Source organism: Cydia splendana, chromosome 23, assembly GCF_910591565.1.
Source record: "Cydia splendana chromosome 23, ilCydSple1.2, whole genome shotgun sequence".
Lineage (NCBI taxonomy): Eukaryota > Metazoa > Arthropoda > Insecta > Lepidoptera > Tortricidae > Cydia > Cydia splendana.
The window spans coordinates 12,117,987-12,144,792 of NC_085982.1; the positions used below are offsets into that span (position 1 = coordinate 12,117,987).

Sequence of the window (26,806 nt, forward strand, 5' to 3'; positions counted from 1 at the left end):
CTACCTATCACATAGATATAATAATATACAGAGATACCTTCCAAGCGAGCTGTCAGTGGGACCACTTTTGTTTAGTGAACGTTTAACAATGTGGGCCCACCTTGCTGTAGCCATGTCGATAAAGTCATATCGATAAACTATCGACATTTCTTGCAATTTTAATTTTACTTCAAAGGTTTAACGATACCTAAAATGAACATAAACGCTTTTATTCTTTATTGTGGTTATCAGATCACAATTTTATAGTCACGCCCCAGCAGGGAACCAAGGGAAAGTTCAGATATTTAATTAAAATACATAAATACCTACTAAAATAGGTGTTCCGCAATAATTGAATTATTTTATTATATTATAATTATTTATAATATATTAATTATCCATTAGCATTTCAATTATGTTTATGTTTAACGAAGATATTGAAGCTTCAATTAATCGCTATTGCGTTCCGCTGTGTAGCGTTTATCGATATATGATATATAACATGATTAAAATCGACTTTTCACATCCCTAAAAGAGCACACATATACGTTTTTACGCACACATGCACAACCTGGGTCTACCTAAAAAGGGGACACCCGGATTTGAAGTCCATCTTGTCAACAGTATGGTTGTCCTTTTTTGACAAACGGCATTTTTAAAAGAGCAAGGAGAGAGAAATGATACTAGTTGCTGCGCCGTGAAAGAGAACAGACAGCGTTGGGGCCGTGACCTATCATGTGTCAAAACTTGTAAACAAACACAAAATACACAAACCTCGGCATTACATCAAAAAGTAGTACGTATAATATTGCATACAGATTTTCAATTGCAACTTTTTCCCTGCTTCTGTGCTCTTCCCTGACATAAATACCTACAATAAAAAAGATAAATCAGGTATATTCGATATTTAATTGCCTAAGTTGGCGGCATTTCACCAAAACCCTTGCTTGCTGCGTGGGAAATTATTTCCCACTTTACAAAATGTCAAATTTACCAATATTACCACTAGCAAAGTTGTTAAGAAAACAGTAAAAGTAAGAACAAAAACAAAATTCGTATAAAATCTGTTTATTTACATTGAGTATTTGATTACAATATTCTACAGACTAAATAAATCGTAGATAAACAGCGATAAAGGGAATAATGTAATAAATAACAAGAAATTAAAATACGTCAAATAAGGAAAGTTCATACAGTAATAATAAGAAATAATTTTGGTTAAACATGGTAGGTACATTATGGACAATTATTTTGTCAGAAAGAGAACAAGTTTAAGTAAAAGCTAGTATTTATAAAAACTAAAGCTCGATAACATATGACTGGTGCTGATTCCTTGTGCATTATCACATCACTTACAATATTATACTACGCTAAAGTATTTTGTACTTTAATAATCTCGTAATATGGCTCGTTGTCCTTTGACATAGCTTAAGTCGTCGATATTCATTCAAATAAAATTATTAAATAATAACTTTTCTACTTTAGCTCTACCGTTCTGTTAAAAAAGGGTAGGTACGGTACAACTTTCGAAAATACTCAATAGAAAAACGTTATTCTTGAACTACTTATTCACCCATCTTTAACATCTCTTGTCATGGTATACGACGTACAAACCCCCCACAATATAAGTATAACCATTCCTAAAAAGTTAAAAAAGTTTAATTAGAAATAATCTGCGAATCTAAACATCCCTAGGTATACATTTCCCTTGATCCTTGTTCAATTCATAGCCATAAAACAATCCCATTTTTAACTTGAACAGAAAGTGCTACTTTTAAAAACGCTGTTAGATTCATTAACGCATTCATTTTTGATCGAGTTAAGAATTATTTTTGGAAACTTGAGTCAAGCAAAGTTTGTGTCCCCAAGTCAGTCTTGTTACACTATACATTTACATATGGAAATAACAAAACTGACAGAAAATTATTATGTACAATTGAGGACACATAACATGCCAACATTTTCTTCTCAGCTTTTACTCAGCATCAAACATAAATGCTTAATAATAAAAACAGTGTTTTACTTTGGACTTCATAGCTAGATAGAATTTTTACAATGTCACCTACCCAACACATTCTTTTACACACAATAAAAGCGAGATGAATAGAAGAATTGCAGAAACATCTACCAAAGTTTAGCTTAATATCCGCCATTTTGATTGTAGCCGCCATCTTGTCCGAAAGCTTGAGCGTTGGAGTCATAGCCGGCGCCCGCCCCGGCGCCGGTGTCTTCGTAGGAGATTCTTGGCTTGTAACCGTCCTGGTCTGCTTCGTATTCAACGGTCTGGAACAATAATCACAGGTAGGTAAGTTATCACATAAACACTAAGGGCCACCCCACAATAGCGTCTCCTGGGCGTCGGCGACTAGTCAACTCTATGCCTGTCTTCGACGCAACGTTGGCGCAACTGAGCAGCGACGCCATTTTCCATAGTGCTGACTAGACGCCGATGCGCAAAAGACCATAGTGTGGCTGCCCTAACTAGCACGGCGTCCTGAGAAGTTTATTCCCACAGCCTGTCTCGCTCACCCACTGGAACGGCAAGTAATACCTGTTTTCTGCCATCAGGAAGTAATACGTAGTAGAGGCCCTCAGCGCGATCACCCATCCTGGACTCGCGGTGCCCGAAATCGTTGCCGGATTCGTCATCTTTCACCATGTACTCGAAGCTGTAGTTTGCTGGCTCCTGAGGGTGGGAGGATCAGGTTTATTATAAGAACTATAAATTTAACTTCCTGATGAAGCTTTAAAAGTCAATTAAATATCTATGTATTTCGTATTTTAAACTTTATTGAACATAACAAAAAGCACATTTAATTCATTGAGGGCCAAGCAGTGTATCAAGGTGGGTCCAGTGAAAAGTATTAACATACGAGGAGATAAAACTACAGAGAGTTCGATAAACTACATAATTGAGTGCTAGTGTAAAGTTTTTAAAGTTGTTTTAAAAAACGAGCGACAAGTCTATTTCAAAGATAAATTGATCTCATTTTGATATTAACAGTGCATCACGCTCGTACATAAATATAATTGCGAGCAAAACATGCTGCGAGCGACTACGAAGTCAAATTGATTCCAGCCCGGAGCGCCATCGTTCCTTCAACATGCGCAGATGAAGCGAGCTAAGAATACCGTTACGTTTAGCATTATGTCCAACTACTAACCCATTTGATTTTATACCTTATTTGATGGGAACAAGATTCACAATTGAATGAGTTCTTAACTACTCTTACTGCATATGGCAATCAGTGATGCGTATAGCTAGGATAACCACCTGTATATCGGTGTGTCCCCCATAGCTTTAAGCTAACCTCAGTCGGGCAACACAAGTGGCCCGGTCCGGAGGCCACTTGTTTGCATGACTCTAAAATGCTTTGGTTTCTTTTATTTTTCCTGCTCATTTTACGTATTTATGTCGGCGGCAGATCGTAAAATCGGGCATATCGAGATATTCCTAGGCATATCATGATCATGAAACGTTGCCATTTCAAGATCTGACTAGCGACTATCAGCCATATCGTTCAAACCTCAACGTTTGACGATTTGCCTGGCTAATGCCCGATTTTACGATCTGCCGCCGACATTTTTTAACACTACTGTATGTTGTGCTAATACTAATATTGGTCGCAAGGCGATTAAATGTGACACCTGAGACCTGAGTAAGCGGTTATGGTTACCGCTTACTCAGGTGGAGTGGAACGTACGCTTGTTTACCTCTAACGTGGTATAAAAAAGTAATATATTCCGAATTACGATTTTTTCTCGTCTTTGAACGTCTATAAACTTCCTCTTTAGACACCGATTAAAAATATGTCACTTTAAAAGATAAAAAGATAAAGATAAAGATATTTTATTGAGTTAATAAAGGTGCTTAAACTACTTACATAACTTACATTGTATTATGGTACAAAACCAAATGGCAAGTAAGTGTCATCTGACCCCCGTACTAGTGTGAACTGTATCACGGTGGGTCAGGATTCACCGTCCTTACATTTTATTTTCAACACAGGTACCAATCCATTTATTTTATGCTTAGCAATTATAATATTACATATTTGTATTACAAGATAATAGAAACGTAATATTTAACATGACGACAAGGTAAACAAAAGATGAATAGCAAAACAATTTCTTAACATCTGGACTGCGGCCGTTGCCGGGCCGTATTAGACGTAAACAAGTAGTATATGCAAAAACTTAAGATAATTTGTTTTTTAGAACTTTATATTTAAGTTACATTGATAATGTTTAAAGCACGCGTACCTATAATGTGTGTGTGTGTATGTATGTGTATGTGTGTGTGTGTGTACGTACGTACGAAGTCATCTCTCCTTCTAGAGGCAGAGAAGTCTGGAATATATTTATGCTGTTTTATAATTAGTTGTTTAATAAATAGTTGTCTTACCGTTAGTACTAAGGTGTCCTTATACAGGGTGGTGGTTGGATAACAAAATTTATTAAATGTTATAACCTTAAGCACTTGAATATAATAAAGGCAAATCAAAAGTCAGATTGCAATCGTATTCGTTTACACAAGTAGGTAGGTGTAAATATATGGGTGCTTACTAAAAATAAATAATATGTCACATAGTTCTTAATATAATAAATTACTCAAAAATATGTCACATACTTAGTTCTTAATTCGCTGATATGCAGCTATGGAACATATTTATTTTTGAGTAAGATGAGTGCACCCATATTTTTACATTTGACTGTACACTGTAAACTAAGAGAGTAGTCTCTAGTAAAACTTACCCCATTGCTGCCATCATCATCACCACCATATCCTCCTCTAGCATCGGGAGGAAGGTACTGCCTGCTCTGAGCGTCTCCGAAGTTACCCTGACCAAATTGCTGACCTGAAGAACATAATCATTTACATTATACACTGGACATCTCTATGTATCAGGCTTCTATCAGAAGAGCCCTAGGCTGCTTTTCCACTGAGGTGGAGATAAGCGGAAATGAGAGGCGTGTAGAAATCAACCAATAGCTTTAACACAGAATAAATAATAGTACTAGGTACCATATAGAAAGGTTCCTACAAAACCGAAGTTTGACAGCGATTCAGGGACGAACTTTGTTAATTATGCTATCCCTTACTAATGTATGGCACTATCCCTTTCGGCTATTTAGAGTTGTCAAAATTCAAGTCATTATCTTATCTGTTGTCGTGCACGCAAAGGGACGTCAAGTGGTGCCAACCCTAATAATTGCTCGGAGCAATGCTGAGCCGAACGGAGCCGAGTTTGCCCGGAGTCAGGTGTGTCTTCCCACTGGCATTAGTTATAATCCAGCGATGCGAAGAAGACACGTGTAACACCTACTATTGGTTGATTCCAGTACTCCTCTCATCATCGGAAATCCTGCCTCAGTGGAAAGGCATTATTATTAAGATTTCAAGTAACAGAGTCAGAAATATGGTGATTCTATTTACCAGTCACTTATTCAGCGGTTTTGAGAAAAACACCCTGAGGAAAACCAACTAATCACAACTAGGTATTATTGTTTGTCCAATCTGTCTGGATTGTAGCTTTATGAAAGCCATTATAATTTCTTGGGTTTAGGTTGCCGAGGTATGTGAGCCATTCAACAGGTCCTGGACATGTGACATGACACTAAGAACACGATGTTAGTCAAAAAGATCAACCTCTAAAGATATTAGAAAGGGTTTTATAACCATAGAAAAATACGTACCACCATTAGGCGCCCCGTATTCAGTAGACGGTTGCCTAGCATACTGGTTCGAAGGAGATCTGCCCTGTCCAGAGTATTGGTTAGACGATGCGGCTTGGCCGAACGCAGGAGCACCGTATTGACTTGAAGGTTGAGAGCGGAATTGGTTGTCTTGGTTAGGAGCTCCGTATTGGTTAGAAGGCTGCTGAGATCGAGATTGAGGAGGGCCGTATTGGCTAGAAGGTTGTTGAGCTCTGGATTGAGGAGGGCCGTATTGGCTAGATGGTTGTTGAGCTCTGGATTGAGGAGGGCCGTATTGGCTAGATGGTTGTTGAGCTCTGGATTGCGGAGGTGCGTATTGGTTAGAGGGACCTCTATCTTGTGGAGGGCCGTATTGGTTCGAAGGTTGTTGAGCCCTGCTAGATGGAGGCCCGTACTGGTTAGAGGGTTGTTGAGCCCTGCCCTGAGGAGGTAGGTATTGGCTGGACGGCTGTCTGCCTTGTGGAGGTCCATATTGGTTGGAAGGTCGAGAAGAACGGGAGTTGGGAGCACCGTACGTTGATGATGGGCGTTGTCTGAAAAAAATTATAATGTCCCAGTTAAAAGTTTTATTTTCTAGGTTTATTTAATATCATACACATCATTATTTATTGAGTTTCGAGAAAAATACAAATTTAATGAATCCAAATTGAAGCAATAGGTAGGTGGGTACCTAAATAACAAAGTGGGAAATGATGTCCCAGTTTAGGTATAAATCAAAATTAAAATCAAAAATAGTGGTTCAATTAAGCTAGCTGTTTTCAAAATTGTAACATTAAAAATTATTGAAATAATAATCTTAGTAATGAAGTTGTATTTGTAGTCAATAGGTATTGATAAGTATGTAGATTTCCAGAAAAAGACCTTTACTTTATAAAATATATGAACTAAAACCTGATTACTCAAAAGTAACATTAATCCATAAACAAAAGGTACTTACCTACTTTTATTAAGATACGCTTTGAAGAAGAAGAGAAGAGACGTTTTGGAAACTCAAAATCCCATATATAACGAGGCTTAGAGCAAACGTGACGTCACGCCATCAAATGAAATTTACACTAGGTACAGTGCCCCACTGAATGGGAATTCTGATTAGTCTTGATCGTTTGAACTAATGGTCTCGAGGTCAATTCAACAATTATGCAACCAAATTTGATCCTTGACTTTGATGTTCTATCTATTGTATAGTCGAAACCACAAGTGCTGGACTGTCTTTTCTTATGTGGTAAAAAAGATTTCTTAAAAAAAGCAACTAACATGACCAGTCATCAGTTTTAGGCGGCAAATTTTGAATAACAGGTGACGTGACACAAGTGACAGGAAGTTCCTATTTCGATATACTTAACTATCGCTGCTTTTCCCATGTAGGTATCTAGGTACTTACTAGTCATTGCTTCAAGTTTCTGCGTATAAAAATAAATAAAAGTAGGCTTTTAAAACAAAGTGGGAAATAATTTCCCAGATGTTTTGGAGTGCCATATTATATCCTATAGTAGGCAGATGCACAGTAGAAAAAAAGGCTTTCGTTAAGTAGAGCTGTTTGTCTTCGATTATACCGTGTCCGATGCTCGTAGCTGTATCACGATGATCACGATCTATCGCTTACTATAATGACTAATTCATCAAGTATGATACGCGCTCGAAAATCGGTCAAGTGCGAGTTGGACTCTGCCGTGCTTTTTTGCCGAATCTAAATAAAAGTAGGTAGGTATAGGTACCTATCAATTGTTTAATGCAATAATGTTACTTTTGAGTACAATTTCATTACTTAGCTAAAATTATTATTTCTATAATTTTTAATGTTACTATTTTGAAAACACCTTTACTAATTAGCTAGCTTAATTGAACCACTATTTTTGATTGAACCTAGATTTTGTAGTCGATTAAGTCAACGCGTAAGCAGTTGCAGGCATCTTGAAAGATGACATTCAGAAAAAAAAGATCTTGTGGTATTTTAACCCATTAACGGCTAGCGGTGCCATACGGCATCGCTTTTCCTGTGCTTAGTATTTCGCTCTCTAAAGATACAATAAGCAGAAAATGAAGGAGTTTTGTGATTAATTACATACTCAAGGATACCAGTTATCAATTTAATTACATGTTTTAAGCAACTTGAATTGTTCCTGCTGGTTTCAGGTACCCAAAAATTGGGTATAGAAAAAAATACAAATTTTTGGTGTTCATTCTAAGTAAACTGGTCAGAAATCGTTGGTTTTCTGGTAAAATATTTATGTAATGTATTTTATCAGGACGTGGGATGTATAATTGATGCAATGATATACATAGACTATTAAATTTTGATTTCAGATTTTGTATATGGCATGAGAAAATTCTCCGATGCCGTACGGCACCATTAGCCGCTTATGTGGTCTTATCACTTGATATGTGTTACATGTTCTATGTTTTATTTTCCCCTATTTGTTAGCGTTTTCATCATGATTTTAGAATCTTATCGGGCTTTTTAAAAATCTCGAATACAATTACTGTCAAAAAAGTAAGGATTTTGAGTTTTAGTGGCTATGTTGAACCTCTTGCCCATACAGTCTATCAAGGTCCAACCCACTTAGTTGGTTGTTACTTCATTAGTAACATCACTGGTTGTTATTAAGATATCTGGTGTGGTAGGGTGATGCTGTTTACATCTAAGACATCGTGATCCCGGTTTCCATTCCATAGAGAACTTCAGATAGAACCATAAACCGACTCTTCCTATACGCCGAGCCAGTGATTTTCTAGCCAATATAGTAGAATTGGGAACATCAAGCTACGTTGTGATGACAGTTTTTATCACTTGCTGGTTATTAGTATACAGACGTATGCAGACTTCTTAATAAACAGTCTGTCCTCAAGGGTTGCGACAATCTCAGACTGGTATCCGAGTTGCTGATGATTTTCGCTATGATGGTGTTGGTCATTACATATTTGGTACCATGTGCTGAGGATGTACGTAGAATGTGCTTTGGAACAGTGTAAAAGCCAATCTAGATAACAATGTTGCAGGACTTTGTGCCAAATGTGATTATAACTTTCATGTTCAATAAATGCTGACAAATAACAACATGTTTTTATTGACACGGTAGAGGGCTAGCGATGCCATGCGGCACCAGTATTTTTTTTCTAAACTACAGGTCGGATTTAAATTTTAATTTCATATTTCTGTTTCTGAGGCCTACTATATTAATATATCTGAAAATCATCAAAATCGGCGACATAAAAATAATTCAGCCGCTAATGGGTTAAATTCAAAATTTGTACATTGAATGGTACTACTTAATGAGTACTTAATGACATACAAAACAACCATATTTTTGGAATTTTATAAAGATTTCATATTACCTTGAAGTCATATTGCAATTTTAGTAGAGTCGGGTAAACCTCTGCATGGCCACAGAATAAGTAATAGTACTACCGCACAGAAAGGAAACTTCCTACAAAACCGAAGTTTGACAGCGGTTCAGGGTCGAATCATGCTGTCCCTTTCTAATATATGGCACTATCCCTTTCGGATATTTAGGGTTGTCAAAATTCAAGCCATTATCTTATCTGTGGTCGTGTCAAGTTGTGTCAACCGTAATAATTGCTCGGAGCAATGCTGAGCCGAACGGAGCCGAGTTTGCCCGAAGTCAGGAGTTTCGCACCCCTGGCATGGCACTGGCAATGATAGTGTGGCAATGTCATAATTTAAATTTTTGATTAAAATATGACGTTAATAATGAATATATACCTACTTACTTTTGGAATTTTGAAAAAGATTCTAACTCTGGCCTGCAAGTTTAAGTAACTGTTAGATTTCAAAATGGAGCTATTAGCCCAGTCAAAGTGGAGCACCCGAGGAATTAGCGGTTTGGTCCGCAATTATGTACGTCATACAGACGTGGGGGGTCACGACTTGTAGCCCAGTCAACGGAGACCACTGGTATATAAAAATAATTATTTTCCACTGTTCATACAAAATTGCAACAACCTTTACGAACATACAATAATATGACAATTCTACAGTATAAGCTCCCTTACAAAAAAAAGTACAACTTAAGTATATGTTTAAAAAGACTGCAAGAGATCCAAACGTTCCTTGGCTACAGTAACCGCTTAGTATCAGGAGAGTTGTGCCACTGGAATGGTATGTCTTTAAAGTTGTAGACTAGTAAAGATTTATACATAGGTACCTAAATTAGTGCCTTATTCATAGAAGTAGGTACTTAAATGTTAGTATTCGCGTAAAGGGGCCCACTGATTAACAGTCCGCCGGACGGTATCGGCCTGTCAGTTGTTAGGAACTGTCAAAATTTTGTTCTAACTGACAGGCCGATACCGTCCGGCGGACTGTTAATCAGTGGGCCCCTTAAGTTAGCATTTTTTCCTATTAAGTATTTCAAATTAATTTTATAACTTAAGTTAAATTTGAGAATAGAGAACACTAAAATATGAAATTCTCGAATGGTTGCTATGGTGTTAAATTCTAGCATTTTATCATTAAAAAAACCGGACAAGTGCGAGACGGACTCGCCCACCGAGGGTTCCGTTCTTTTTAGTATTTGTTGTTATAGCGGCAACAGAAATACATCATCTGTGAACATTTCAACTGTCTAGCTATCACGGTTCGTGAGATACAGCCTGGTGACAGACGGATGGACGAACGGACGGACGGACAGCGGAGTCTTAGTAATAGGGTCCTGTTTTACCCTTTGGGTACGGAACCCTAAGAAAACAACTCACATGCTGTGTTGATCGGTTTATCATCCGATGTTATAGGTTTGATGGTATAATTCACATCTAATCATATAGTCAAGCAAACTGATGACTCATTTTCAAGAGAATACTAGGTACTCCTTAGGGACCGGACCTTGCCGGGAAATATTACCAAATATGTATTACCTACCATATTTTGTATCAATATAAAAGTATGTCATATAAGAACTTTTTTAAACATAAAGTTTTTCCTTTGGCCTTTGCCCAGCAGTGGGACACCAAAGTAGGCTAAAAAAAGTTTTTCCGCCGCTTAACTAGTTCCTGTGTTAATTCTTGGAATTAGATTGCCGAGCGGAGCCTATAGACGTACCTAATGAAAATGGCCGGACAAAAATATCCACAAAGTTAATACAATAATTAAGGATTTCCCCGAAATATATGTTGGCAATATTTCCGCGAGAAAATCTAGTTTGAAAGATAAGTAAGTAAAATATGTCTCCAATATATTTAGGCAATATTTCCATGTGGGAAATTTTTACATGAGACTTACCCAAATACGGCATCCGTTTGCCTGGGGGCGCCACTAGGGGCGCCATAGCTTTGCGACGGGGGTGAAAAGCCACCATTGAAATCCTGCTGAGGCGGCAGGTATCTGGAAATGAGGGTAACGATAATTTTACTATCCGAACCATTATCATCCAAACCATCGCGAGCGCAGACCGAATGGTTCTGGCCGAAGGGTGTGGTATTTGAACAGGTGACGCAGCAGAAAGCTGTATCGAAAAAATGAACTTTTAAGATTTTTAAATTATGTACCTATGTTACTTTGTAAGGTATGTATCTATGGGCCTTATTTGCCTGATAATACATTTATGTAATAGGTCTATATATTTTTTTATGTTTGCAGGGACAGGACAGTCAAGTCAGCTTATTGTCATTAAAAAACACTTATCAATGTTAATTTGGAGTCGTTTTTTAGGTTGTACCAATAATGGTTACAAAATGGGTAATTTTTAGACTTTTTTAAATATTCTGTTAATCTTTGTATGATGTGATTTAATTTTGTCATCTCATTATTAGCTTTTTCCATGAGAGTTAGAGTCAAGTATTTATAGATTAGTGTAATTAACTATTAATCATCTTAACCTGAGTCTAAACGTACATTGCAATGTAGGTAGAGTCGGACCAAGAAAAGTCTGCAGCGGATTTGATAGCCCACGCAGTGCAAGTGTTATTTATACGTCATAATTTCATAGAAGTTTGACGTTTAAAATAACACTTGCACTGCGTGGGCTATCAGATCCGCTGCAGACTTTTCTTGGTCTTACTCTACCTACATAATCATGCAATCTAATTTGAACTTTTCACGAACCAATTAAACTAGCATTTCTATTGTTTCATTGCATTTTAAAACAAACGAAATTCGTTCCAATTTACATATAGAACAAGGTTCAAATTAAAAATTGAAAAACTTCTAAAAGTCTAACCTATTGTCCACAGGAGGTTCGGCTAATGTTGACACCGCCAACAATGTACACGCTAGGAATATCTGAAATAACAAGAATAAAAAAAAATATATACTACAAAATACAAATATAACAATACAAAATACAGTGATGGGCACCCTACCAAGGGCGCAAAATTTTGATAGGTGTGAAACCTGGATAAGTGGGATCTCAAGGGACGACCAAATTTGTCTCACTTAAAGAGGTATTCCACTTACACAGGGTCTCAGTTAGCAAGGTATAAATAAATTTCTGTCTCATTTATAGAGTGTTCCATTAATAGAGGTGAGAAAAGAGGTTATTTCAGTTATAGAGGTGGTAAATAAGGTATTTTATCAACATTATGTATGAGTTATAATCATCAACAATAAATAAGGGTAAAATAATCCTTGTCCTTAAATAGGTTTTTAAGTCTGTTCAAATTTTTATTCGAATTAACTTTGAATGATTCTACTTCTACAAAGGATGGATTTTGTTAAATTAAATTTGAAACGGACTTCATTGCGTCTTAGAACTTTAATAAATGAAAATTAATTTTTGGTTTTCCGTTTTGATAGTTTTAACTACTTACTCAAACTAACTAAGTAAACATTGAAGTCGTTTAGACACAATTAACCGAATGCGGATTTTTTGGTTAGACTAAAGTCCAAGATTTTCAATAAAGTCCAAGTTAGAGAGGTCATAGATTGACGTTATCTCAGATACAGAGGTCAATTCCTATAACATTCTAAAAAATTATGAAGCAAATGTAATCTTTCAAATATAGCCTCAGCAAAACAGGTAAAATATAGATACACTCTCTGTCTCAGTAATAGAGGTAAATTTGACTATAAAATCGAAACAACTAATCTCAGTTATAGAGGTCTGTTTTATCTCACTAACAGAGGTAATTCAGTGCCAAAGTGCCGGGACCACACCATGAGTCCCAGCTATAGAGGTTTCCCACTTATCCAGGTCCCACTTAACCACGTTTCACTGTATTTTTTATTTTTTAGCTTTAGTTATCTTAATTGTAGTTAATTTTAGTTTTATATTCATTTTATAACACTTTTTAATCTTTTTATATATAATAAATGAGTTTCCTCCTTTAAATACAGTGGTTTAATTTAAATTGGTGATAAGATAATGGTATAAGACAAAATAATAGCAGGCAGAAATTTTTACACAAATTAGCATAATAGGCACATGATTATTAGGAACAAATAGTCACATATGTGTTCCTAACTTTTGGGTATTTTCAAAGCATTTGTTGTTTTTACTGACAATTTATTATTACCTATACAGGCTGGCCCATTTAGATCGGTCAGTATGGGAAAATCTGAAACTATAAGACACACGACGATCTCTTCTTAGGAACCATGTCATCGATTATAGTAACAAGAAAAACTGCATTCATACATTTAAAAGAAATATGTTCCTCACCTCGGGAATCGAACCCGGACGTTTTGAAATATAAAACTAATTCTATTTCTATTTAGTAGATATCGATTGTGTAGGTCCTAAGCAGTAAATGTTACTATGAAACATGATGACTGAAATGAATAGAATGCATTGTTTTTATATCCTTTAATTTATTTTAGTAAGTTTTCAAAATTTTAAATAAATATCAACATGACTCACCCTCATATTTGGAATTTTGCTGCACTTCCTTCAATCTGCCAATGAAACACAATATTTTATATTAACACGAATGAGATCAAGCGATTAAACCTAGCAAATATAATAATAAAAGATGAGATAATATACATTTTATTACATTAAAAATATCCAAAAATTTTAACAATCATAACACGCTAATAATTTTTGTGGACTGGGTTTGACTGAATTTAAAATTTCTAAATTTCAAACGTTAAAATCTGAAATTGATACATTAAAATAGCCTTGAGGGACATGTAAATAAGATGAAAAGTAGGGAAAAATTTTAATCATGGTTAGGTTTGTGCTAATATTTGATAGCATTGCCATTCTTGGAACATAATATGATATAGGTACCTAAATCAAAATATCTTCATTAACTAATTTGATTTGTTCCTAGTAACTAATATCGATGTGGATTAGAAAGGGATTATTTTGATTTCAAGTCGGAAACTTGAAATCAAAATAATCCCTTTCTAATATTAAGACTTTAATTTATAATATCGACCAGTGATCTAAAATTTTAATTCTCCATATTTCTCGATAAACTTTTGGCTGTGTTTTTATTCATTAGTTAATTTAATTAATAAGTAAATAATAAATTTCTAATAAACAGATAATATTATTGAACTAATATTAAAACATTTCCCTGAATAATTTAAATTGTACTTATTTTAACTTTAATCCTAATTTAAATTGATCAAAACTAATCAAATTCTAATTTATTTAAAATATAAATAAGTAGACCAACCAAACTTAAGCGGATGAGCGAATGATGCCCATCATAGGGTCCTCAGCTTATATACGATTTGTGCACTATTACCACTCCATATTCCAAAAAGTTGCGTACGCGCAAGTAGACTAAATTCCTGACGAACCAGTCTAACTTGAGCTCAAGGTCACGAACAAATGTAGGCGATTTGTAAGCGCTTTTAGGCTGGTTTGCTTTAGCGTTAGGGTTATAGTTGCATGGTGAGCTATGGAATACTGTAAGGAGATTGGCGCATCTGCTTCCAGCGGTTTGAATGGATGCGTACTCTACTTGGCCGGTCTAGTTCACAAATATTCGGGTTAAAGAATTTTTTATTTTCTCAAAAAGAAATTTACATTTCACTTATATGAGAAACATTTTTCTATAACATTTGATTAATAGGTATATAAAATTCATATTATTTATACATTGCGTAGATAAAGTATTAAAATTTTACAATATTTAAGGTTTGCTTCGACAAACATGCATTATTATAATACGATAATTGAAAGCAATAATTATAGATTTATTTCTAAGTACTAATACTATTTCTAAGCATGCAGTATCACTAAAATTACATGTTTTGTAATTAAAGGAATTATCATACATAACTATAAGGTCGAGAGATCCAGAAATTACACATTTAAAAATGAGGTAGGCATAGAATTGCAACCGGCAAGTTGCACAAACAAGGTGTACATAGTGGAACAGTAAGACAGTAGGTCAGTTATAAATCAGAAGGCTTTCGTCATTTAGGATATGGTGTTTTAAGTTATTTTTGAATATTTTGAAGGTGCGTGCATTTTTTATAGTATCAGGTAATTTATTATATACCTGTACTCCTGCAAAAGTTATCATTCGTTTACCCTGAGCGCTTTTTATTTGTGGCAGAACAATGTGATCCTTTCGTCGGCTATTGCGTTTGGATATTTGGTGTTTTTTAATAAATGTGATTTGGCTATGAATCATATTAGTTTGGATTTTTTTTATTAGTATACATGTACTGTAGATATATAGTTGTTTAATATTCATAATTTTTGTTTCCTTATAGATTTGTTTACTGGGTGTTAGATAGTCGTAATGAAAAAGCATTTTTATGATTTTATTTTGTGCAATTTGAAGTGGTTTCAGGTTCGTTTTACATGCATTACCCCAGATTTCAATTAAATACATTAGATGGGGTTTGACAAGAGAGTTGTATATTGTCTGGCGTACTCGATGCGGAAGGGAGTGTACTATATTACGAAGGGAGCCTAACAGCGATGATAGCTTTGATCTTACTTTTTCAATGTGTGTTGTCCAATTTAAAAAGGTGTCTAACGTAAGGCCTAAGTATTTTTCGGTTGTTTTTTGCTGTAGTACTTCTCCATTGATTTTAAGAGGCAAATGTAACGGTATTTGTTTATTTTTTGATTTAAAAATAACGTAAGATGTTTTGGAAGTATTCACTGTAAGAAGATTATAACGAAACCAGGAATATAATTTATCAAGATCTTCTTGTGCTTGAGTAATCAAGTCAGCGATCGAAGCGCCAAAATAAAAGAGACAAGTGTCATCAGCGTAAAGAGATAAGTGACCATTGAGTTCTACCTCATGTATATTGTTAATGTATACTGTAAATAGCAGTGGTCCGATTATGGAGCCTTGTGGCACACCGAATGTGACGTTTTGAGGTTTACTCTGGTGATTTCCAATCCTAACTACCTGTTGTCGATTTTTGAGGTAAGATTCAAAAATATTGTAGGCGGCGCCGGTTATTCCTATTTCACTGAGTTTATTGAGTAAAATGTCATGGCTAACAGTATCGAATGCTTTTTTGAGGTCGATAAACACACCCAATGCTATTTGTTTTTTGTCAATGTTAGATTTTATTTTTGTTACTAGATCTATGGTTGCTGATAACGTATTTGATTGGGGTCTGAATCCGTACTGCCGCTCAAAGATGAAGTTAATTGATGTCAGATATTTTACAAGGCGCGCGTACAAGACTTTTTCAAATATTTTGGACGTTACGGGTAGTACTGATATTGGTCGGTAGTTGTTTGTGTCGGTTTTAGAGCCAGATTTGTAAATAGGAGTGACTTTTGCAATTTTAAGAACGTCAGGAAATGTTCCCTCCACAAGATGTTTATTGATGCAAGACGTAAGATCGTCAACTATTAAGTCAATAATGCATTTTATTGCTTTGGTGCTGACCCCATCAATGCCTACGCTGGTATTTGCATCGAGACCCCGAACGATTTTAATGACCTCATCTTTGTCACATGGTGTAAGTGTCGCTAGTTGGTTTTGACAAAGACTACTTGGTTCGCCACCGATCTGATGACAGTGATATTTTAAGGGAATTTCATTTGCTAAAGTTGATCCAACTGTAGAAAAGAATACATTGAAAGCTTCACAAATATCACCACTATTTTGAACTGGACCCGCTGATGAAATGAGTTTTTGAGGAATACTATCTGTCCTTATTTTATTGTTTGACAAACTGTTGATAAGATTCCACATTTTCTTGGGGTCGTTAGTACATTTCTGAAAAGAGTCGTAGTAGTACTTATTTTTTGTCTTTCTGATCGCTACAGTAGTTTTGTTCCTCTCCATCTTGAATTGGTTTTCAGTGCACTTGTCGTTCGGTTTTAACTTATGCTCGTGCCATAGCTTGTTCCTTTTTCTGATCATTGCCAGTATATCTTTATTAATCCAGTCTTGTTGAGGTGGATTAAGTATTTTAGTCTTCGTGATTTTAGCCCGTCCAATGCCAGTTTTTATGTATTCGTGAAGAGTAGTATAGTCGCTATAGTCGTGTTCAAATGGCTCATTACTAAGAAGTGTATGAAGTTGGGCGTAATCCACTGACTCATATTCTATACGTTTTTTTATGGGGGGTTTATATTTGTTGACAGATACGAAGATCTGCTTATGATCGGACATTGTGGAGTCTATGAGGGCTACGTGAAAGCTCTTGTTATTTAGATTTGAAGAAACATGGTCGAGAATGGTCTTAGTTGTTGCCGACTCTCGTGTACAGTACTCTTCTCGAACCTTATTTAGTATCGTAAACCCATTCTCTTGAAGTAGATCTAAGTATTGTTTGCTGGTTTGTTTTTTTAATAGATCTATATTAAAGTCACCGAACACCACAGCTCGCTTCTTTATACTAAGTTGTGTCGGATATACTTCAAGGAGGCTATTTGTTGTCTGTTTTCCAGGGTTGTAGACTACGCCAACATTTATTGCATATTTTTCCAAATAAACCCATAGGTAATTAACACCACCGATATAAATTTCTTCATCAAGTCTGTGTTTCAGGTCTTTATGTACATATATAGATACGCCACCACCTCGTGTGTCCGTTCTTATATTATAGTAATGGGTATAATTCGGTATTTGGAACCGTTCTGCTTCTTCTGTCGTCGAAATCCAGGTTTCCGTCAGTACTACGATCTGAACTGTGCTGTTTATAGAACGGAGTATACACTGTAGCTCGTCAAATTTACCTGGTTTACAGATGCTGCGGACATTTGCATAGAAGAAGTTAATAGATGACTTGAGTATGTGTAGGTCTTGATAAGAGAGACTCAACTGGTAAGTTATGGTTTCTGACGTACCTTGATCACTACAAGTCGATGCTGTTACTTGGAGTTTTTTGGATTGGAGTGGATGATTCTCGGAGTTCCGTTAATGTACTTTATGATAAGATCTTTTTCTCCATTATTTGTACGACGCGTCAGTTCATCACTAAGTTCCTTTAACGCGTTTCTTTGAGCCGGTGTTTGGTCAGAGTATACTTTTATATTCTTGGGAAGTTTGTTTTTATTGCGTAGAATTTCCTTCACGGGTTCGCTATTTTCGAAGCATATTTTTACCACACGGGTCTTTTGTGGGTTGTATTTTCCAAGACGTTGGATTTTCAGCACTTGTGGGCATTCGGAGAATATATTTAACAAAACCTCTTTTATTGCTTGCTCATCTAAGGCGAGGCACTCTTTAGATTCTGTCGACGGTTGCTCTTGCAGGCCTGCAACGATAACATTTTTGCTGCGAATATTTCTATTCTGGAGTTCGTTTATAATGTCTTCACTTGGAAACACAGGCTGAGCCTTCTGCTGGCTTGTTGATGGTATACTTTTGAGAGTATTGACTTCCGATTCAATTTCTGCAATCTTCTTACTTGCATTACCCGTGGTTTCTTTTAAAAGTGCAATATCCGATTTAATTGTTTGGTTGTCGGTTGACAGTTTATTTGTTAAAGAGGTAAACTCCTGTATTTGGTTTTTCATTTCGGATATGTCTTCTCGCATGGATTGAAGAGTGGTTTCTTGCGTTATTTTTATGCTTTCTAACATTTGTCTCATCTCAATTCGGAATTGTTGAAGCTCGCTTGCATGTTCACAGTCACAGTCAAGTCTGTTTTTTCTCTTTCTTTGCGATTTTTGTTGATCGGCGGCATCAGTTTCAGTTTGTGCCGATAGGTCCGTTAATGATGAACTCGGACCTACTGTATTGTTTGTCCGCTGTGGCGAGTTATGAGTACCGGGCGTACCGGCCATTGTATGCGCTTATCAGTTAGTGTGCGGCGACCAGTTCCACAACTGTTATGGTTTCAATTAGTCGTTAGTAGATGACCGCGTAGCGCAGAAATATGCATCTAATACACTTGGGTTAGAATTTATTTTTGGATGACACTATTATTAAATTTTTATTTAAAATCTTGCACACGTCTGTTTTGCACGCCTGCCGCACGCGAAAAAATTAGAAGCCAACGTTCCAAATATATGTTAGCGGCTTTCCAAAAATAAGAGTAATAATACCGTATTTTTATTTACTTGTGTTCATTTATAAAAAGTAAGGTGATTGAACTTGCCAGTTTTACTTTAGTTGTTAAAATAATTAAACAATTGTGACGTCACTACCGGTCAGCCTACCTCGCCTGACGAACAGGTGGAAGTGGTCGAGATTGGAGGGGCGATGGTCTAATAAAAGGCCTTGCACCTCATTAAAGCGACCATTATTATCTGAGCAACCTTAGGAGTAAGACCTTAACAGCCTATGCTGACAAAAAGTGTCCTAAAAGTGTATTATTGTTATTTATTGTACGACGGTGCTACTAATATTACTATAAATAGCTAAAGTGCTGATAGTTTAAAAAGTGTGCTGTGTAAAGTTATAAATAAACGATAAATATGAGTATTTTACAACGAAGTTTCTTTTCTACAACGAAGACCTCAGCCTTCCTACTACGAGTTACCACGATTAGCGCTCAAAAGGAAGCCGAGCCCTAACATATATGTATATTTACACGACCTTATTGTCAGTGTCTATGCAGCGGTGGTGGCCGAGTGGATATGACGCCCGACTTTCAATCCAAAGGTCGCGGGTTCAAGTCCTGGCTCGTACCAACGAGTTTTTCGGAACTTATGTACGAAATATCATTTGATATTTACCACTAGCTTTTCGGTGAAGGAAAACATCGTGAGGAAACCTGCATACATCTGCGAAGAAATTCAAAGTTGTATGTGAAGTCCCCAATCCGCATTGTCTAGCGTGGGGACTATAGCCCAAGCCCTCTCGCACATGAGAGCCCAGCAGTGGGACGTATAGGTATAGGCTGAATTATTATTTTACTGTCAGTGTCCTGGAGGAGGAGGTGTAAATATATTTTTGGAACGATGGCTTGATGGATATTTGATTTTTCCTGGTGATAGTCTTACCCCACCTTACCTTAGTGCACTCTGAAACGCATTTAGTGGAGCATACTCCCGTGCGAGCACACTCGCTCCAGTTCGTGACGTGCTACAGGTGCAGCTAGTAGACAGTCCTTCAATCAATATTGATACAATTTTACGAGCACTATTACAATTTACATTTTATGGTTTCATAGGTTTATAGTTATACCCAAATATTTGATATAAATCGTCTATAAACAATAAGAACGCATGTAAAGTCCGCCAAGTTAACTATTATACAGCGACTTCATTAGAACAAAGTATGGGAGTGTCATTAGAAATAGAAACGTCATATTTTCAAAGAAATTTGACAAAATAGATGGCATTTCCACACTTTATCATTGCCATGTCATGCAGGGTTGGTTTGGTCCGCCTCTCTAGACGCCTATTTTGCTAACCCTTTAGGCTGACAGTTCAAAAATGACAATAGAATGTCAGTCTTACGAAAATAGAACACATGTTTGAAGTGCCGTAGGTATGTGGGAAATATATATCCCTTAGCCTGATAAAGGGTTAAGAGGAAAGTTGACGACCGCATTTTCATACAAACGTAGTTCCTATTTTCCTATGCAAAATTGAAACCTATCATTTAAAAACAAAGTTAAAAATCATGTGGGAAATATATTCCCTCTTCCTTATACCTATAGCCCGCGGCGTTTAACGTTATTAGATTTTTTTAAACTGCTCTTCGTTTTTCAGCTCCGGCCAAAATGTTTTTTTTTTTTTTTACATTTCTGAAGATATTCTCCTGAACTTTAGTGAGTACAGGACCAGCGCGACTTCTCTACGTAGAATGATGATGATAATGATTGCTAAAGTATATCCTGGGAACGAAGGAAGGCCTTAAATTAAACTATCTCCACTAGAGATGCACCGGATATTCGGTTACTATCCGGTATCCGGCCTCTCCGGCCAATATTTTAATATCCGGCCGGATAGTAATCTACTATCCGGCCGGATACCGGATAGTAACATTGCTTGATTTCGGAGTAAACAACTTGGATTTAAGAAACAGTCACGGTTATAATCATAATCGTACTTGTTTATTATTTTAAAACAACTTAAACATTCCACTGACTTCGAACCTAGAAATGTGTCCGCGCGAACGTTCACTAGGAAACAGGTCAAACCTGCACAATGCGCACCTGAAAAACCGAAATGTAGATATAGTTCCGCCGGCCGAATATTCGGCGGCTGGATTTCGAATATTCGGCCGGTTGTCAGGCCGAATATCCGGTATACAGTATCTGGCCAAACAACTATCCGTTGCATCTCTAATCTCCACCACAAATTTAATCTAAATTAGTTCAGCGGCTTAAGCGTGAAGAGGTAACAGACAGACAAATTTTCGCATTTTTAATATTGGTACTTAGGGATAAGTGGGGATATTTTCAATATTATATTTTTTACTCCATACACCTTTTCTTTATATATTGATTACTACATAATAACCTCGCTAAAATCATGTCCCAAGACTTAGTCACCGGTATAGTAAAAGTGTTCTTTAAATAAACCAGTCCAAACAAACAAAAGACTACCAAGGAGTCCAATAGAAAATAATGTAAGTACCTACACTAAGTACTTCACTTATGTTCAAGTCCAAGGCAATCGTGTAAACGAGGCTGTAGACTAAACATGACATTGGCCCATATAGAGTCCGTTAAAAGGGGCCCACTGACTAACAGTCCGCCGGACGGTATCGGCCGGTCAGTTAGAACAATATTTTAACAGTTTCGAACAACTGACAGGCCGATACCATCCGGCGGACTGTTAATCAGTGGGCCGCTTAACTTTGCACCGACTTGTACTAAAGGACGTTTCTTCAAACAAAAACGTCACTTTTGACACTGACTCATCTAATCCATATCGTTTCTAGATCTATTAATTGACGTATCTTAAAGTTCGAATCGGGCAGACATGCCTTTTGTTAAAACAAATAACTTTTTTCCAACAGCTGATACAACACGGCATTTTACATTGACGTATAATACTGGGGACGGGCTAAAGGGGCACTAAAAATGGTAGAGTCAGACCAAGAATAGTCTGCAGCGGATTTGATAGCCCACGCAGTGAAAGTGTTATTTTAAACGTCAAACTTCTATGAAATTATGACGTACTAGCTGTTGCCCGCGACTTCGTCCGCGTGGAATCTTATCGTCAACATTTTACATCTTTAGTACTATAATTTTCATACCCAAACAATGTTGAAATTAAGTACTTTATTTTTTAGCAAGTTGTGTGAAGTTTTAAGTCAAGTGAATTTTGATGTTGGTTGCTGAAATTACTTTTCTAGTATTCTCATAATAGGTGCCTATGCCCTTATACAAAGATTCAAGTTCCGCACTCACAAAATATCTGATCTTCATACAAACTTTCAACCCCTTTCTCACCACCTTGGGGGATGATTTTCAAAAAAGCTTGAATTCGTTTTTATGTTTTTTAATTTAATACCTTTTATTGCAAATAGTTCAAGTTCCTAGCTTAAAATTAAATTTACACCCCAAGACGAACTTTCATCTCCTTTTTAACCCCCTTAGGGGTTGAATTTCCAAAAACGTTGCACTTACTTTTTTTTTGTAATCGGCTATTATGTCTTTCTAAGAAGTTTCAAAGCATTTGTAATGGATTCAAACTTTGAACCCCATTTTAACCCTGTTAGGGGATGAATTTTACAAATCGCTGAAATCACTTTTATTATCTTCTAATAATATCCACAAATACAAAGATTCAAATCCCGCGCTCGAAAAATGTATGATATCCATACAAACTTTCAACCCCGTTTTCACCACCATAGGGGATGAATTTTCAAAAACGGTGAAATAAGTTTTCTTGTATTTGAATTTGATACTGTTTTACAAAGTTTCAAGTTCCTAGCTTAAAATAAAATTTGCACCCTCAGACGAACTTTCATCCCCTTTTTAACCCCCTTAGGGGTTGAATTTCCAAAAACGTTGCAATTACTTTTTTTTTGTAAGCGGCTATTATGTCTTTCTAAGAAGTTTCAAAACCATTTGTATTGGAATCAAACTTTCAACCCCTTTTTAACCTTGTTAGGGGATGAATTTTACAAAACGCTGAAATTATTTTTCCTGTCTTCTAATAATATCCGTAAATACAAAGATTCAAGTCCCACACTCGAAAAAATGTTTGTTATCCATACAAACATTCAACCCCTTTTTCACCACCTTAGGGGATGAATTTTCAAAAACGCTGAAATTAGTTTTCTTGTATTTTAATAATGTATCTTTTTACGAAGATTCAAATTCCTAGCTTAAAAGAAAACTTTAAACCCATACAAACTTTCATCCCCTTTTTAACCCCCTTAGGGGATGAATTTTGAAAAATCCTTTCTTAGTGGACCCCTAGACCTTATAAGGAATCTAGTTGCCAAATTTGGACTTTCTAGTCCCAGCGGTTTGGGCTGTGCGTTGATTTAAGTCAGTCAGTCAGTCAGTCAGTCAGTCAGGTCTTTCACGTTTATATATATAGAAGATAAATGACACTTGCACTGCGTGGGCTATCAAATCTGCTGCAGACTTTTTGTGGTCCAACTCTAGGTACTATATATAGTTCAGCGGTGTTACTCACGAATTCCAGCCAATCGTGCAGTCTAACGCAACTAGTTGCAACCAATAGCGCGCGTAATGTGAACTCGTCAACCAATCGCGTTGTGTTGTAGCGGTTTCACACCGCTGTACTGGCCCCTGTCATGCCTCATTATTATTGCCCGTAAAGCCAGTCCCTAGATATCTATGTCAATGGGCTTTTAGGCCGTGGTAAGGCGTAAATTAAAGCAATGTGGTTAAATGAAGTTGAATATGAAACAGGAAGTAGCCGGGATTCGAACTGACGACAGGGTCTTGCGACTCGACCACAGGGCCACGATCTTGAGCGCAATTCCATGCTGTATTTTGACAGCTCGTGACATAGCCAATCTTGTGATTGCAACCTTAAATAAAAGCCACAGAATTTATAATTTAGAAAAATATGACCATTTTTATTTTTCTTAATTGTAGTTTTTATAAATATAATTAAGAACAAATTTGAAAGTTTAATGAGGAAAAAAAATCTAAACTTCATTTTTTTAAATAAATAAAATTCCATATAATTTTTAAGTTAATTATATTACAAAACGTATCATAATATTATTATTGTCTCATTGTTTACAGTTACACTATTGACATTACATACCTACCTACATATATTGTGTGATGTGCAGACATCGTAAAGTTTATAGCATTTTTGGCATACATAATTCCAACTGAAATTGTAAATTAAGGTTAATATTAACGTAATTAACGCTAATTAATCATTAGGGTTGAAATTGTTTACACCAATTCCGTTAAAGGGGCCCACTGATTAACAGGCCGCCGGACGGTATCGGCCTGTCAGTTAGAACAAAATTTTGACAGTTTCGAACAACTGACAGGCCGATACCGTCCGGCGGACTGTTAATCAGTGGGCCCCTTAACACCACTCCGCTGCACCGAAAATGCTGTATACATGGTGTGTCTGACCATTGGGCTTTAAATCCAGGGCTTGATTTTACTCGCTAAACTAAGCTACTTTTACTATGGGACCAACCCTCAAATCGGGGAATTTTTTTTGGCTTTTCCATAGAAAACGTCGACATCTGATCAGCCAAAATGTATGAAAAAGTAAAAAAAAAATTGGGAATTCGGGGTTGGTGCCATAGTAAAAGTAGCTCAGTTTAGCGAGTAGAATCGAGCCCTGGATTTAAAGCCCCATGCTCAGACACACACTGTTTCAACGCCTAATATCACTTTATTTATTTAGTACTACATACTTACTAAATAGATAAACTAAAACTGGATCACGACTACTACTCAAAGCTTCAATTTAAACCACTTAAAACCAAAATATCATATAAACAATACTTTAGCGGCCACATAAGTCCTTTTAGTGTGTGTCTGTCTTGCGTATACGCATGGGGTCATTTCGTGAGGTTCACGCGCTACTGACTGTACGTCAAATGTTATTAGCGAACATTTTTAATTATTTTCATTTTTAGGGTTCCGTACCCAAAGGGTAAAACGGGACCCTATTACTAAGACTTCGCTGTCCGTCCGTCCGAACCGACGTCACGAACCGTGATAGCTAGACAGTTGAAATTTTCACAGATGATGTATTTCTGTTGCCGCTATAACAACTAATACTAAAAACAGAATAAAATAAAGATTTAAATGGGGCTCCCATACAACAAACGTGATTTTTGACCAAAGTTAAGCAACGTCGGGAGTGGTCAGTACTTGGATGGGTGACCGTTTTTTTTTTGTTTTTTTTTTTGCATTATGGTACGGAACCCTTCGTGCGCGAGTCCGACTCGCACTTGCCCGGTTTTATTTATTTTAGCATTAGAAGGAAGGTAAACAATCTTGACGTGTCTTTTTATGATGTGTTTTTTTCTTGACGTGTTTTTTTGAAAAACACTTGGGTCATTCTCGCATTTCGTGCAAATCGGTATTATTTGCAATTTACCAAAAATGTGTTGGTGTTTTCGAATACCTGTCAATGCAAGGTTGTAACATAGGACCTAAAGTATATGGGCCCGCCATGAACAATTCTAAAAAGGTGGTTATTTTCTTTATATTTACAATTAACCCCCACTATTTTCATTCCTCTCTGCACGTATCGCGTGAAGCTATACTTTGACCTCCATTTGAACCTTAAGATACTAAAAATAGAAAACTTCTTTTTGGTTCAGTAAACAAGTAATTTAGTTATGTTTTATATCGTATAATATTATACTCTAAGAAATTAACAATAAAACTATACAGCCTTATAAGTGTATGGTCCAAGCATTTTCTTCATTACCGACGCGAGAAATGGATTAGCTATATTTTGCTATATAGCAAGGGTATATAGCACTTCCCGCGGATACAACACATTGTTCGTCAGTCAGTTGGCCGCGTGCTACCACAGCGGTCGTCCGTATGTTACTTTTGACGAAAATACCTACGTTCTCTCGTGTCGGGAAGGAGTGTGGTTCAGATAAATCTTCATCGCCATCTAGTGATTTATACAGTAAGTACCAATTGTACATTATTAACATTATACCTAATTGATGTGTTTTAGGGTTGCCTTTCGGGTGGCTTATTCTGCGAAATCAAGGTCTGATATCAACCGACCTAGGCGACGAAAACTTCCAAAACTTCATTCATATCTGTTTCATTCATTTCTTTTCCTTCCAATTTTGCCAGGGAAGGTAATGAACGAATTTAGAAGGTAATGATAATGTATTAGAGGCAGTGCATTTAATGGAAAGAGGGTTAAGTTATTATAAATAGTATGTTGGTATAAGCATTTAAAACTGTATGTAATAATATATAGGGGAGCCTAACTGGTGATTTATGGATCTAACTAGAGCGCAGTAGATTAACATAACCTGCCGCTCTACATATAATACCAGACCGCACTCAAGGACTGTGCTGAGAAATTTGACACGTTACTAAGAGACTAAGTGAGTTGGAATTGGAATCATCAGGTACCTGTCGACGATAAGGTAGAGAACGGGGCAAATGTTTGGAATAAAAGGCAGAAACTACATGAACATAAACACAGGCCGATAAGTAATAATAGTGCCTCCGCTGTCAAAAGCGACAATTCCCAACCCGTGCGTGATAAATCTCAGAAAACTGATACCAGCAGTAAAAAACGGTGTAAACCTCTCAGGGCGACGGAGCATCGCAAGTTCATCCATCTGTGGAATATAGCTTGACAATCGGAGGACATACGGGCATATCTGCTGTTATTCATGGTGCACTGTCGACGAACTTAAGCTCAAAGGG

At 36.5% G+C, this 26,806-nt stretch overlaps 1 protein-coding gene across 1 annotated transcript; it reads right to left on the bottom strand.

Moving 5' to 3' along the window:
* Positions 1-1,211: 1,211 nt before the first annotated feature.
* Positions 1,212-13,597, bottom strand: LOC134801750 (pro-resilin-like). The gene is made up of 7 exons (XM_063774347.1): positions 13,509-13,597; positions 11,871-11,932; positions 10,934-11,035; positions 5,677-6,230; positions 4,735-4,838; positions 2,531-2,665; positions 1,212-2,262 (listed from the first exon to the last, which is right to left on the bottom strand). Exons 1-7 carry the CDS (start codon positions 13,512-13,514, stop codon positions 2,119-2,121), a joined length of 1,107 nt encoding a protein of 368 aa, XP_063630417.1. The 5' UTR covers positions 13,515-13,597; the 3' UTR covers positions 1,212-2,118.
* Between the last annotated feature and the right edge of the window lie 13,209 nt (positions 13,598-26,806).